Source organism: Sinocyclocheilus anshuiensis, unplaced genomic scaffold, assembly GCF_001515605.1.
Source record: "Sinocyclocheilus anshuiensis isolate Anshui unplaced genomic scaffold, SAMN03320099.WGS_v1.1 scaffold758, whole genome shotgun sequence".
NCBI lineage: Eukaryota > Metazoa > Chordata > Actinopteri > Cypriniformes > Cyprinidae > Sinocyclocheilus > Sinocyclocheilus anshuiensis.
Window position 1 is genome coordinate 2,092,841 of NW_015548126.1, and position 16,916 is coordinate 2,109,756.

General features: G+C 35.8%; 1 protein-coding gene across 1 annotated transcript in view; it reads left to right on the top strand.

Annotated features, from left to right (window-relative positions):
- Positions 1–16,916, top strand: part of LOC107704698 (neurobeachin-like) — a 282,564-nt gene that overhangs the window by 163,092 nt on the left and 102,556 nt on the right. Inside the window, exons 32-34 of the mRNA XM_016507685.1 lie at positions 3,161–3,225; positions 5,667–5,775; positions 9,664–9,830. Of these exons, the coding sequence (XP_016363171.1) occupies positions 3,161–3,225; positions 5,667–5,775; positions 9,664–9,830 (341 nt within the window). The remainder of the gene's footprint in view (positions 1–3,160; positions 3,226–5,666; positions 5,776–9,663; positions 9,831–16,916) is intronic.

The following is a 16,916-nucleotide window of genomic DNA, read 5'->3' on the forward strand; positions in this document are numbered from 1 at the left end:
TGACGACTCCGGGCTGGACTCCGCTTCGTCCACGGTGAAAGCCGATCCGGCGATCCACAGCGCAAAGTTGATGTTTTTCCTCAGCGTCCAGCACGGATCAGCTCTAGGCATGACGAAGCGGATATCGTCCTCTTTTGGAAGACCAAACAAAGTAGTTTCGCTTTCACAACGAAGCACACAAGCGTCTTCAGGACATGGCTGCAGCGTCAACAATACTACAGCGAGAATAAAAGTTACGCCTTCTTTCTTTGCATGAACATTTGGGCGGGGTTATATAAATCTTCTCACATAGTGAGGTAGATATGTGGGGGCATGTTAGAACGAGCCGTTTTAGGTAGGTGTGGCTGACTCTTAACTTTTATAAAGAATATCTCTTTGGTTTTGAGACTTTAGTGTTTGCAACTTTACAGATCTTCTTTATGCACCAAGAGCTTGTAACACTCCAAAGAGAAAGGAAAAATTGAAATCGCATCATATGACCCCTTTAAACAATTTTTAAAATGTTCAATGTAAAAAATGAAATAAAATAAAATACATCTATCTAAAAATCTAATAAATGCCGTCTTGCTGAGCATAAGAGATTTCTTTCAAAAACATTTAAAAAACTGGCTTAGCTTTAGACTTAGCTTTATTTATACAGAACCTTTAAAAATAGTGTTTACAAAGGTCTTTACAGAAAACATGAATGTCGTAATATGAAACTGGGGAATAAAACAATTAAAAGAATGCTCCAAACACACAGACCGTCTGTATAAAATGCTTAAAACACAATGGGCCCTATAATACACCAGGCGCGACGCAAGTGTTTTTGCTAGTTTCAGCCCGACGCAGTTATCATTTTCACGTCCTGTGGCACGTTGTTTAAATAGCAAATGCATTTGCGCCCATTTGTGCGCTCATGGGCGTGCTGGTCTGAAAACGAGGTGTGTAGCATCTGTAATAGACTGCGCCATTGACCAACAAAAACCTGGTCTAAAGTCAATGGCGCAGTATTTTTTTGTTATTTAAAGAGCACGTTAGTAATATGCGCCTATAGGTGGGTCCACAAGGCACGCACACTCAGGGATGCGCAGCAGCACACAAAAATGCCAAATATTAAAAATGAAAGGATTACAATGTAAAAGATTATTATTGTGTAGGCTACATAAAAATAAAAATGCCTACATATCATAATGGATAGTCACTGCATGTATCAGAATTAGGCTACCTATTTGCTAGCGCACAAGGAGCTCCGTTTCCTCTCTGGAGACGCGTTCTGTCTTTGCTCTTGCAAATTCCACCGTGTAAATAGCGAGCGCGATCGCAACTGGCTTTTAAAGATGGGAGATGAGACTCTGATTGGTTTATTGCACGTTATGCCCAAAACACACCCATTATTCATTAAGAGAATAGGGACAACCCTTTTAGACCATTTAGACCTTTTAGACCGCCGACCATTTTTCCAATTGTTAAACTAGCAAAAGTGGATTCTGACACGCCCTAAGTGCACCTGCGCCATGCGCTTTAGACCATGCACTTAGATCGTTAAAATAGGGCCCATTTATTCTGAGGGCATCGTTCACATCCATCCCCAGCGGCTCTTCTCTCACCCTGACTCCCTCACCACGGGACAGGGGAATATTTTTGAGGCCCACTTCTTGCAAATGCCCTCTTTCCTTTTGAACTTCAACCCATTTTATGCTCTTCCCCCTTAACTCGTACCTTAGAGAGCAAACAGTAGAACAGAGGAGAATTTCCCATAGTGAGAAGCACGACTGCTTTTTAATCATCTCCAGACCCGCGCTGTGTGTGAGAGACAGCGGAGGAAGGAGAGCCCGGCAAACGGGGAGAGGGAGGGTGTGAGACGTTCTCTAAGGCCTCAAAAGCGCTGGAGGCGAGTCGAGAGGGCCGGTCTCTAGACGGAGGTTTTCGGTGATCTGTCACTGCTCACAGGGAGGAAATGGCTGTGTTTAAGGGTCAAGAGGATACGGTTTCATTCAGCAATTACATCTCTCTTGTGTTTACTGATCTTTGCGCAGAGGAAGAAAAGATGCTTGCGCACGCACAGGGCCGAGTTCCAGGCTTTTTATGGCTTTGGCTCTCGATCGTGTAGACTGGATGTGACCTCAAAGCCATCTTTGCTTTCTCAAGTACATAGCAATCCAATTTGCTGCGATCACTATCGCTAGATGTTTAATTTAGGCTTAACATGAGACTTTAGGAGAGAGATTTTTTGGTGTGCAAATGTTTTTGCCACTGGTTTTATTTTTATTTATTGTTTTACAGATGTTATTAAATCCATTTTTACCAGGACTTATTTGGATCTAACCATAAATCAACTCTCTTGTTGTCATGCATATTTGTGTGTCTTAAATTCACAAAATTAAATCATATTTTACACTTTATACATAAAATACAGTGTGATTGCAAATGGACTTAGTTTGTTCAAAAGTGGACAATAAAAGTGGGAGAATTGGCACTGCAACTAAATTATATATATATATATATATATATAGTAAGTTTTATATTTATATTATATAAAAGTTTAAATATTACATTTTATATATATGGTTATTATAGTTAACTGAAACAATAATAATACAAATTATGTGAAATAAAATAAATATTACCTGAAATAAAATATTTAAAAAATCATTAAAATGTCCCATTATAATTCAGTTCAACTTGTACTAAAATAATGAAAACTAAAATTGAATTTTAAATATGAAAGTAAATTACTAAACTTTAAGTAAAATTTTTATAAAATATAAAAATAAAAACTAAATCATAATATTAATAAAAATTAAAATAGCACTGCTGCATAATATTTAGAAGTTAAAATAAATCTATATTTAAAATAAATTTCTAACAAAAATTAATTTAACAATAAACATTAATTACATTTTAGATAACATTTTACATTTACATTTTAGACATTTAATGGTTAATATTTTTATCATGGATTATACCATTTTAAGATCAAAAGTCTGGGTACTGTAAAACGTTTCCAAGTTGTTTTAAATGTGACTTTGTATGTGACAAAAAAAGTTTCAAAATTAGTTAAATCAACAACAACAACAACACTTGTTTTCTCAAGTTTTTCTCCTGTTGCACAAGCCATCTTTTTTCATAGTGATGAAAAATGAACACAGTACACATAACAAATGTTTGTTTCTTTCAGGAGTGGCAGAACTCTATCCAGAAGAACGCTGGCCTGGCTTTCATTGAGCTTATCAACGAGGGAAGGTAAAGTCTCACGTTTGCTCCTCAAACACCATTACTAGCTCACACATCATTGTAGCTAATGTCACTCTAAACTGGTTATCTGGCGCTGGTCTGTTCGGCTGTTCAGCTGGGGTTACCATGGCATCTCTGAGGCAGACTAGAGAACAGGGAGGGAACCAGATTAGCCTCTAAGCCTCTCGTCCCGCTAGTTTGGCTACAGTATGTGTGTGTTTTTTGTGTGGAAGTGGTTGACCAGAGTGGAAAATATGCTGAGATAAGCATGTTGAGAGAGAGTGGCTGTATACACCCTGCTGATGTACTTCCTGTCCAGAATGTATGCATCCTTTTACTCTTTATACATATCCAGCGTGCTGTTTTATTTTTTTAGGTGTACTTTTCTGTCTCAGAAAAGATTGTGTTTGTGTGCGTGTGTGTCTATGTCCACGTGTTTGTCAGGTTTAGGCTTTGAATCGTTGTTGTCGAGCTGATCCAGGGCAGCTCAGCCTGCACACCCATCTGCTGACCCATCTGTGCACGCGCACACACACACCCACACACTCACATTTGGACAATAAGCCTGAGTCAGCAGAGATAGTCGCTGTCCAGGGTGCTGGTACATCAGTCATTCACCGTTCTACCTGTCTGTCTATCTGTCTCTCTGTCTGTCTGTATCAGTGACCCTCATTCCAAATCCTGCTTCAGTGGTCGACTGGAAGCATTTTCACATTCATTTTTTTCATTTGGATTAAATTAAGTGATATACATATGTATTTTGCAATGTTTTGTGGGAGTGGATGGCTGCTTCTAGCAACAGTGCCTTTATTTATTAATGAAACTAAGGAGAATCTCTTTTCACCAGGAATTCCAAAAATAAAGTCTATAGCATTCAAATGTTTGGAGGCTTTTTTAAAATGAATACATATATTCAGCAGGTTTGATCAAAACTGTGAAGGGTTTACATTGTTAAAAAAAAATAAAAAAGAAAGTTACTTGAGTGTCAAATCAGCATATTGCAATGATTTTTGAAGGATAATGCGATACTGAAGACTGGAGTAATGGCTGAAAAAAATTGGCTTTGCATCACAGGAATAAATTTCATTAAAAAAAATATTTAAATAGAAAGCTGTTATTTTAAACTGTGACAATATTTCACAAAATTACTGTTTTTACCGTTTTGTTTTTTTTATCAAATAAATGCAGCATTGGTGAGCATAAGAGACCTTTTTCTATAGACTTTTGAATGGTAGTGTAGTGTGTAATAATTAGTGTATTTTTTATTAATTGATGAATGCATATGCATAAAAATATAATACTTATAATAAATTAGGATTTTGATAAATAAACGTTGATTAAATAAACATTGATTAAAATATAAATATACTAAATGATTTATACATATTTATTTAGTTATTTATTTAAAAAAAAATAAAGCACTTAGAACTGATGGTACAGTAGGTCTTTCTTTGAAGGTTTGTGTGTAATCATTGAAAAAAAAAAATTATTGGACAGAATTAAGGTGATTTTTCTTCCAGAAGCCAGCAGTTGCACTCCATATATTCACTGGATAGTTTATTTGAACAATTTAATGAGACTAATGTTGTGTTTGGCCTCTTGGAACGTCTGCTTATGTTCTAATAACAAACTAAATTACAAGTATTAAAGTACTGTGTATTAACGTACTGTGTACTTTGCTTGATGGAGTTATTTCTGAAGTAAATGCTGGTACTTTCAGCCTTGGAGTGTTTATATAACAGCCTATTCCAGTTTATTTAGATACATTCAGTTTTTAGTAGGGCATCTGTGATTTATGAGCCACACCATGTCACCATTTGGGACATATGTGGCCCCTGTGCCACTGATTTGGAGCCCCTGTTCTGTTTCATTAGCACCCTCATATAAGTCACCAAGCCCACAACAGTTTCTGCCTTTTGGAACACTAGAAATTCTCATTAAATATTTTGCTGTGGATTTTTAACACACTCTTCTAAACTGCTGTGTTTCAACTTCTCTGCCAGTGCTGAAAAAGTAAAGTCGTGCCATAGATTTAAATTTGAACTGTTATCATGCTGAGATTGAGGTTGTTTACTATTTTTTCTTCCTCCTCTGAGCTCCAAATGTTATTTATTGCTTGTCAACACTTAAAGAAGCATGCACATTTGAATGCTGCACCAGATTGAAGCCTCTCTGTGGGACGGGAAGAGAATAGCGTTCCACAGAAACGCCAAGGTTCTTGTTAATTAAAACAAAGCTTACTTAATGATGTGTAAAATGACAATTAACGCAAAGTAACCTAGATCCCATAAAAGATGAATGAAGGCATTTTCTATAAGGGTTTAAAACAAAGAATTGTGAGGTTGATTGTGTGTGATGTGCAGATGTGTACTTTATGTGTATTTAGGGACTGACTGAATGCCTTTTTTTTTTTTAATTCCCAGTTGAAATCCGTATTTTCTTTATTCTAGACTCCTTTGTCATGCCATGAAGGATCATATCGTTCGAGTGGCCAATGAAGCAGAGTTCATCCTCAACAGACAGCGAGCCGAGGACGTCCACAAGCATGCAGAGTTTGAGGTAGATGACGTTTTATAGATCTCCATGGATCAGTTCAGGATTGAGATATTTTATAGTGCAATATGACTGAATTAAGTAGCTAGATTGGCTAAAACGCAAACTAGATTATAATCAGTCCCAGATCAGAACTCTAATCCCACACTGAGTCCATATGAAACTAAATAATCTTCAAAGAAATCTGTTTTTGCGAATCCGATACAACATGAGAGAGAAAATCTGTAGTAAAGCCAGCAGTGGGGGAGGCCCATAATCCTCTGCTCATATCTCCTACAAGGGATTAATCCACAGATATTAGCTCAGTACTGAGATATTTAATAACTCGTCCCTAAATTATGCATAAGCGCGCACTGAAAAGTAAGGAACCATGTTTAGAGATTGTATTCATGTCTCATTTAAAACTATTAGCTGTTTCTGTCAAGAGACAGAATACAGTATGTTCTTTTTTATTAGTATTTTTCTCTGTTAAGGTTTAGATGGGAGCTCTGTCAAAGATCAGCATATTTGTGTATTTTTAACTTGATTGTTTTTAATTTAATTTAATTGTTCATAATAAAACCTAATATTGTTTGAAAGAAAAATACTCCGTAGCATAAAATTATTATATTAAAACATAAAACAAAAATATGATTCATATTGTTTAAAGGGGTCATATGATGCTATTTTAAAGATCATTATTTTGTGTATTTGGTGTAACAGAATTGAAATCGCATCATATGACCCCTTTAAATATGTAAAATGCTTGAAGACAGGATGTATTGTGAATATAGTTATTGGTGAAGGGGATTTATATGAATATTTGTAATATTTTATACTAATTACTGTCTGAAAAGTAATGAACAGTGTTTAGACATTATACAATATATATATATATATATACAGTGGCTACGGAAAGTATTCAGACCCCCTTAAATTTTTATAATAACAATAACAAATATAACAATAACAAAAACTGTTATTGAAAAAAAATGTGTTTGTGTACTTGGTTCAGATCACGTTTTAGCTTATAGTCGTGACAATATATAATAATATATTAAAAAAATTTAGTATTCACAATATAACGCAGCCTCTTGTACCTTATAACTGCAATATATTCAGTTTAAAGATTAAAGATTAATGCTACACTAACTTCTTAGAATATCAGTATCAACCTCTCTTTATTATTCTGACAGAGATTCAGTGGGCTCTGTAAATGTAAATCAAGCTTTAGCAGCACTTGCTGTGGAATCTGTCATCATGTATCTATGATATGAAACTCTGAGGGCACGTGCATGACATCAGTATGCGGTGAACACACACTCTTTCACACAAACGCATGAGTACATGTAGTGATGGAGTGATGAGTTTCTTATCTGGAACGCGCAGCCTGTTTTATATACTGCTCTTGAGGATCCCTGACCTGTTAGATAAAACGCAGCAGACGCTAGATAGGTGATGTCACCAGCTAACCGGAGACGTCATCTTGCCCCTCAGTCCCGTCTTGGAGAAGGATGGGTTCACAGTTCTCATTCCTCCTCTTCTTTATTACCTCCATCTACAGATTGAAGATTCTCTAAGCAGATAAGATATTTTTACAATTAAGCTGGTGTCACTTTCAACCCTCATATCCTCCCTTGAAATGATAAATAACGTTTGATATTTGTCAGCGCGGCGCATGGTAAGGCGAGATGACACCGGGAGATTGAGTTATCGGCCGTTTGAAGAATATGTCGAGGTATAATATCTGACAGAATTCAAATATAAGGAAGGAAATTCAATTACTTCCCCTCACCCCTCCTCTCTGTTCCCCTGCACCCCACCAAGCCTGTGTTAGCAAATTAGATTTTGAATATTAGCAAGAGATCCCCCCCGGGGTCCATGTGGGAAGGCAATCTTATTGTAGTGGGGAAGATAAATTCGGCGGGCTGCTACACGTCACCCTTAGTCTGAGAGGCCTTTTAGTCTCAGTGCTGCTTATAGTGCCTGTTTTTAGCTTCAGTCTGTGTATAAAGTGAACTTTAAAGTCACCTTTTTATATAGTGCTTTATATAATACAGATGCAGCTGCATGGTAATAAACAGAAAAATAACAGAATCAATGATGCAGACTTCTTTAAATATGCATGAGACAAATTCAAATTCTGCTGTAACAGCTCTAAAAAGACAGTTCAGATCAGTAAATATGTAAAGTTCAATTATGAAACAAGTTCAGTTCAGCTATAAGCAGCTCTTCAGAAGGCAACATTGTTTTTTCAGCTCAAGCTAGTTCAGTGTTGATTTAATTCAGTTCAGTATTCTATTCAGCTATAAAGCATCTCTACAAAAGACAATAATATCATCATCCACCTCAATTCAGGCCTCATCTAGTAGTGTGTATGCCATCTAATATTGATATTACTAAGTTTTAAGTGTCTTTAAAACCCCTTTACTTTAAAAGGGAAAGTACTACAATATATGTTGTTTGTTGACATTGTAATAGAATACATTCTATGTTTTTAAAGAAAGAGTTCATCCAAAAATAAAAACACCAACTTGTCGTTCCAAACATGTATGACTTTCTTTCTTCTACAGAACACAAAAGATGTTTCGTGGAATGTTTCAGCTGTTTTTGTCCATATAATGAAAGTCAGTGGGGTCCAAAACCACACAGGAACGTATTGAGTTTCAATGTATGAAAAAAAACAAACAAACTCTGAAATATTCTATAAAATATCTTCTTTTGTCTTCCACAGAAATGAGAATGGCATTTAGTTTTGGAACAACATGAGAATTAGTAAATGAGAATGTAAAATGCGATATATGTTGTATGTTGACATTGTAAAGTAATGGAAGATATTCTTTGCTCTTAAAGGAACAGTTCATCCAAAAATGAAAACACTATCTTGTTGTTCCAAACCTGTATGACTTTCCTTTTACTGAAGAACACAAAAATAAGTTGTTTTGAGGAATGATTCAGCTGTTTTTGTCCATATAATGAAGGTCATTGGGGTTCAAAACAACACAGGACCTTATTGGACAAAATAAAAAGACATTCTGTAAAATATCTTCTTGTGTGTCCCACAGTAGCGAGAACATCATTTAGGTTTAGAAAAATGTGAGAATGAGTAAATGGGAAAGTACATGGTAAATATACGATATATGGTATATGCTGACATGGTAAAGTAATGGAAGACATTCATTGTTATTAAAGGAACAGTTTATCCAAAAATGAAAACACCCTCACGTCGTTCCAAATCTGTATGACTTTCTTTCTTCTGCAGAACACAAAAAAATATGTTTTGTGGAATGTTTTAGCTATTTTTGCCATATAATGAAAGTCAGTAGGGTCCAAAACAACACAGACCTCACTAACTGGACCAAAAAAAAATTTCTGTTCCACAGAACAAAGAACATACTATGTTTGGAACAATATCAGGATTAGTAAATGGCATTATATTTGTTGTATTTTTACATTGTAAAGTAACAGAAGACATTCTTGGTTCTTAAAGGAACAGTTTATCCAAAAATGAAAACACCTTCACGTCGTCCCAAACCTGTATGACCTGCTTTCTTCTGCAGAACACAAAAGATGATGTTTTGAAGAATGTTTTAACTGTTTTTGTTCTTATAATGGAACTATGATGTGAATGAAAGTCAAAACAACATTGTATGGACAAACCCTTTTTAAAATGTCTTCTTCTGTGTTCCGCAGCAGAAAGAACATTATTCATGTTTGAAATGACATGAGGAATACATAAATGATGACACTTTTTCTTTTTAGATGAACTGTCCCTCAGTTCTACTTCATTCTTCATTGATGCTTCGTTCAGCATCATTCTTGTTTTCAGTGTACTGATTCATTGTGATGATTACTGTAGATGTTAATCTTTTACATCTTTTCTCTCTCTCTTTCTTTCATCCATATTTCGGTCAGTCTAACTGCGCGCAGTACGCGGCAGACAGGAAAGAAGAGGAGACGATGTGTGATCACCTCATCAGTGCCGCCAAACACCGCGATCATGTGACAGCCAATCAGCTGAAACAGAAGATCCTCAACATCCTCACCAATAAACACGGAGCCTGGGGCGCAGTAGCGCAGAGGTACAGCTGTGTGTGTGTGTGGGCGGGGTGTTTCTACAACTGTGGCCACTTTTGGCCCTGTAGCGGAATATCTATTCTAATATATATTTAAAATGTAATAAAAAAAGGAAGAAATAAACAAATCTGTACCTTTAACAAAAGAAAAAATCAACCCCCGGTGACATAAAAGTTGCTGTAGTTTAGTGTGTGTGTGTATGTGTGCATGTGTTTGTAATAGCGTGTATCTTCTCAATGGTCTGTCTACGGTCTTTTTAGAGGCGAGTATTACACTATTACCTTTGCGACACAAACACACACAGCCAGGCCTCTGATGTGACTCCTATTTAATGTCATTTTCTTGCTCTCCACCAGGGTCAGTCTACAGGTCAGCGAACTCAATTACCACACCAGGCCACTAAATCCTCAGAGACAGATCACTGGTGGTCAGGCTGTGTGTGTGTGTGTGTGTCTGGCTCTCACTCTCAGTCTCACAGTGGAGCACCTGGCAGTTGTTACAGTGGTCTCAAAGGTCCTGTTAAAAAAATACTGACTAGAGTTCCGTTTCCCACCAAACACACACAAACAGACCCAATATAATCCAAGATCTAAGACATCATTCTGTACAGTGTGACAGTTTTATCTCAACATCATGATTGAGAAGAAAGTTAAGAAACAACAACCAGCACAATCAGTTTTGAATGTAGTGGAGTAATAATTTCAATGCTAAAATACTTTCTCCTAACCCACCTTAATATGCTGAGACAACTATAAGTAAGCTGTCTGTGTTTCAACCAATGAGGTGTGTTTGGGGTGGGAGTATGTGTTTGTTTGACCAATGGCAGACAGGAGAATCAGTCATTATTTTAGCAATTCCACTTGATGACAGTAGATGGGCAGAAATAACGCATTAAAACAGTGCTTAATTTCATTTTTATGAATTTTTATTTAACATCTTAATTTTTTGACTTGCTGCCAAGTTGCAATATCTAACAAGACAAATACCTTACAAGACAAATGATATTGTAAAGCAAATTTCCATTTCCATTTTTAATATTAAAGAAATATAAAAATATTAAGAAAGACATTTTGAGAGTGTTTGTTCAATATGTGTATTTTTCATTTGTTTTAATTAGAAACAATTTAAAAACTAATGGGAAAACAAGACACACTTGTGACTTGCGATCTGTAAAACTGTATATGTGTGTGTGTGTATATATATACTGTATATATATATATATATATATTAGCTATGGTATTGCCTGCAGCAAAATCACCTTCAGTTCCATTGGTGGAACACATGATGACTGGATTGAGAGTCTCTCTGCCACCATTGGCCGACAGCCAAGAGACCCATACACAAACACACACTCCAAGAACAATTACTGATTTGCCTTCCAAATTGGCTGGATTTGCAGAAACAGTGGCTGTGGGTTTCTTATTAAATTTGAGAAATCCACTGCAGATGGTTGAATGAACATGATGGCATCATGTTTACCTGCTCCAATAGGAAACATCAGCATGAACTGCTGCAGTGGAAATTGAGACGATAGTCCAGCTGCTTTCACTGATTGTACTTCTGTTATCAGTTTTGACGAATCCAAATATGCTGGATGTCCCAATTCTCATCTGTCAGACGTTGTTTTTTGAAATGTCAGACACAGTCTTACATTAGCGGTGCTGTAACTGCACTGTACCACATTCACAGCTAAATATGTATGTGGGTTGTCCTATTTTATTTTTAAATCTGTGTTTAGAACACATTTCCCATGTGCTTACAGTAGAAAGCAAGAAATAACACACTGCAGGTTTTCATGTAATGTACATTTATTTATTGACATTTACTAACGCTTTTAATTTATTAAAATGTATTACTATGGATGATTGAGAGTGTCATATTTTAAAAAAAATGTAATTTTCATGTAATTTACATTTATTTATTGACATTTACTAACGCTTTTAATTTCTTAAAATGTATTTACTGTTAATATGGCACACAATTCTCTGTGAAATGTCAGTAACATAAAAGTCTGACCATTTTCAGAAACATGTTATGCAATTGTGGCTTCCAGTTTCTCAAATGCTGTCTTAAATTTATCACAAGTCCTTCATACCATAATAATAAAGTGCATCTAACACCGACTACACAAAATAATAAAAAGCTTGATACGGTGGTTTGGCTGAAAGTCTCTGCCACTATTGAGACTTATTCAAATATTTATGAAAACCACCTGGAAGGCATAACATTTGCATTGAGACAAAAGGTTATTGAGCTGGGGCACATTGTAAATGGTACCACAAAACTTCCAACAAATTCAAATTTAATGGTAACCTGCTGGAGAAGAAAAATGATGCAATATGTTCATGAGCTCAAGGCGGTGTTACAGCTGAGCAGCTTAGTCTTATTCAATGCTACATTAACTTTCCCATTTATGCGGCTTCTGTAAAATAGAAAGCCTGCGGCATTCTGAAGCATGCGTGTGTGTGTACTTTGCATATGTGTGTGTTAGTGTGTTGGCGTGAAAATGTATTTGTATTAGTGTGTTTGTGTGTGTCTTTGAGCATGAATGCAACCAGATTGGTTTTCTGCTTTTACTTTGTGCTACAGCCTAGGGACACGTGAAAAATTATCGAATTCTGGTTTGAAAAATGCGCTGTATCATGTTTTCACATTTAGGCTTCTGAAAACACAAATGTTCCCATGATGCTTTGGAGCACCGCTTTGATTTTCGCCATTAGTTTTTTTTTTTTTTTTTTTTTTTTTTGCAGAACAACTGCAGATATTTTTATATTTTGACAAACACGTCCAGAAAAGCAGTTGTGTACAGTATTAGATATATAAATAAATGTTCTCTGTTGTGTAAAATCGAATAATCTGTAAAGGATGAAGCACCGAAAGATGCAACACTGCATAGCAATTCCTGAATGGCTGCATGAGGGCTGCATCCAGCCTACGAAACTTCAGTTCGATCATACTTTATGCTTGCCTGATGATGAATGTCCCCTGTATTGAGTCGGCATCAGAAAATCAATACTTCTCAAATTGAAACAGTATAGGGTTGTATTGATCTGGGCTGCTAAATCAGAAAGAGAAGGCTTTGATAGGACGTTGCCAGACAACTCTGAGTCCAGTAATGACACACTATCAATTTTGGCTTTACACTGATAAATCAAGTCGAAAATTGGATGTCAGATTTTTTTCTTCTGGCTTTCCACTGAGGGAGTTATTTTCCTTTCCCTCTCCTGTTGACCTCTGGCCTCTGCCAGTGAATTATAAAGTTCAGGCGTGTCAAAAGTGAGAAGATGTCAGCATTGGGACTAATGATGGAAAAGAAATCTATGAAATTGAAAAATCATGGAGCCATTTATTTGCATGTCATTGGCCTGTTATCTGGCTCTCTGAATCTTATGTCATATTTTGAGGCACTGTAAGGTGGATTATTGTCATAATCAATTAACTAGGTTGCAAATCTTTTAACCTTTCTTCCTGTAGACTTGTTTTTTAAGTTGATTTCAGTGTGATGGATATAACTGGATATAAATATTCCTGTATTATTTTATATATCTTAAAACTTCAAAAAGTGTGCAATTTCTGTATTATCCAAGCAATTTTTAATTGTTTTAATTTATATTTATTTATTTATATTAATATGGCATTAACAATCCTCAATAATATCCATAATAAATAAACAAAAATTAAATAAATATTTCTATTTCTATTTGTTATTTATGTTTATATTATCATTTCAGTGTGATATGTGATTTTAGCTGTTCATATTAATAGGATTTTTAATATTTTTATATTTTTTTAAATGTGCTTTACACTTTATAAATTGTGTAATTCCTGTACTATCCAAACTGTTTTTAATTAAATTAAAATATTTCCTTATGTATTTATTTATTCATATTAATATGGCAGTCATAATCCTCCATAATCATATCCATAATAAATACATAATACATAATAAATATTTAAATAAATATATGTATCTAAATAATAATTATAAGTAAATATACTGTATATTTGGATAGCACAGAAATTACACACGTTTTAAAATGTACAATAATAATGCAACAATACACATTTCAAACAGTTTTATTGTACATTATTATGGCATTATTTCGTTATTTTGCATTATGTTTGTTTTCTTCAGCAAGTGGTGTCAAGCTACAATATTTGAGATAAGTTATTCTGCATTTTTAATCCTTTTTAATTCCTATTTATTCTATATTATTTAAAACATGGCCATTGTGTGTTTAAATGCTAATGCTAGCTCTGCAAAACCCACTCAGTCTCAGCAGTCTTCCCAAGCATCATGTCACACTGAATAAAGCAGACACTCACCGATTTTCAGTCAGCATTTTTGCCATGCAATGGCACGTAGCTGACTATGCTTGGTGTCCAATAATACTCCTTCTTAGTGTCCATTACCTGGAGTTTAATGTAGCTCTAAACAGTCGCTAATTGCTCCAGAATGGCTGCCTGTAACAAACATGTAAAGTCTGTGGTCACAGTGGATGGCGTCCCGTTGTTGCGTTCATGCCCTTTGTCAACGTCAGCACTATGGCTGACACCTGATCGAGGACCAGCATACCTGGACCACATCAGACCTTTACTTAACCTGACTCGGGTATTGATTGTCAACGCTTTCTCTTGTATAATTATTTTTTTTTTTGTTGTTGACTGAAAGGATGGCGATGAAGAAAAAAGACAGTGCCAAGAGATGGAGAGTAGTGGCATGTATTGATTTGTTGGAAGGTGGAGAATGAAGGAGGCACCATTTCCCATTTGAATAACGGTGTGCGTGGTCTCTTGTTTGATGGATGGCAGGAGTCCGGTACTGGATAATAACTTGGTGATAGAATGGAGCCTTCCAGTTACACACGGCTTGGTTAAGCAGTCTCATTGGGAATGGTTGAAAGGTTATCAATTCTAATAGCAGCAATTGAAGGGGAATATATACAGCCCTTATGGGGTTTTGGCCCCCCCAAAATTGGGATTTTGGTCTGAAGTTTAAATAAAAAAAACCTCTGTCTCTGGGGACAGAGTAAATAATGACTGGATTTTCATTTTTTGTCAACCTATTTCTTTAAGCTAATTAGGGAAAGCAGGAGAGAACAGTGAATGTGATTCAAATGATCTTTGACATTTGAAGACTGATGGAGGAACTGTTGAAACAACTCTTAAACACACCCTTACACTCTTAAAAATAAAGGTGTTGCACAATGCCATAGAAGAATCTTTTTGTCTAAATGGTTCCATAAAGAACCTTTTTGTCTAAATGGTTCCATAAAGAACCTTTAACATCTGAAGAACCTTTCTGTTTCACAAAAGGTTCTTTTGTGGTGAAAGGAGGTTCTTCAGATTATAAAAAGGTAAGAAAGATATGGTTCTTTAAAGAACCTTTGACTGAATGGTTCTTTGTAGAAGCAAAAATGGTTCTTCTATGGCATCGCTGTGAAGAACCTTTCAAGCACCTTTATTTTTAAGAGTGTACCTGAATGATCTTCCATTGCTATGTATCACATCGTGTCCAGTCTTGAACTAATCAAGTCCACTACACTAGTTTCCACTGAAGCTCCCTTTGTTACAAAAAGTTTGCTAAGCTGAACACCTGTGGTCACCATTTGCAAGCTAGAAACTTTCACAACGACTCTTTCTCTCACAAACCCCTCCGATTGTTTTTTGACCTACACAAAGTCACTTCCCCTTGGGCATGCTTAACCTCAAAGCCTGTGCTAATTATCTCTGGGAAGAGAGGGCTGTTGGAACGATCATCAATTTCAACAGAAAAGAACGTGACTGCTAGTGTTTTCCCCACTCGGTTGGCTTGGTCTTTGGTGAGAGATGGACGGTTTGCCGAAACGGGCGAGAAAGGACGTCTGACCTGTACTAGAACTCTGTCTCTCACACAGGCAGCCACGTCTGTCTTCATCCAACGCAGTGACCGCGGGGTGCAGGCCTTGCCAGTCTTAAGCCAAAGTGCTTTATATGTGTCTGCTCGAGTATTTTAGTTTGATTCAGCTACATAAAGAAGTTTGTATGGAAGCTTGTTTGTGCCACAGAATTAAAAAAAAAAAAAGTTTTTTCTTGCAATTGCGAGTTTATATCTTTTTTTTCAAGTTATAAACTTGTAATTGCGAGTTTACATATCACAATTCAGATTTTTTGTTCTGTAGAATTGAAGTTATAAACTTGCGATGGTGAATTTAAATCTAGGAATTGACTTTTTCTCAGGATTCTCGATTTATATCTCGAAATTTTGGCTTTTTTTCTCAGAATTTTGAATTTACATATGACAATCCAGTTTTTTTGGGGGGAAATTCACAATTTTATTTTTTTTCTTGCAATAGTAGGTTTATATCTCACAATTCTGACTTTTTTTCTCATAATTGTGAGATACAAACTCAGAATTGTGGGAAGAAACAGAATTGAGAGATATAAACTCAGAATTATGAGGAAAAAGTCATAACTGTGAGATAAAAAGTCACTAATACCTTTTTTTGTTTGTTTTTATTCCATAAGGTTGTCCCTCACCAACATACTGACTGGGTTGTGGACTATCACATTTACCATTTTATTTAATTTCTCAGATCCTACATTCGAAAAACATTTCATTTGAAATGAAAACCTAACTCATATCAGGTTTAAATGTGTTTACCTTTGAAAGATGAGACTTGAAAAATTGATGATAAATAGCTGGATGCTCTGTAGTGATTTAAATGGTATGTTTATGTATGATTTGGCTTTGATTCAGATATAAACCCTTGGGAAGAAATGAAAGCCAGGACAAAGATGAAAAGTTCAGGCTAGAGAATATCCAGAGAAGATCTGTTTACCGAAAGCTGTTTTCTAAATATTGCATGAGGCATCCTTTTTTAGTGGCTTTCCCTGACAGGCTACCTTAGGCGTAAATAATTTCCATCTGAGGTGCAATTCCATGAGGAGTATTGTCTCAAATAAGTATTGTAAAAGCATATTAAATGATTTCCATCTTGGACTGGATTTTGGCTGTCAAACTCTGAAGATCAAGCTATATTAGTTTTAAGTAGTGCTAATACCCCGCAATTTCATACAGACGTATGCAACGGGAGTAGAGAGTTGGCTTA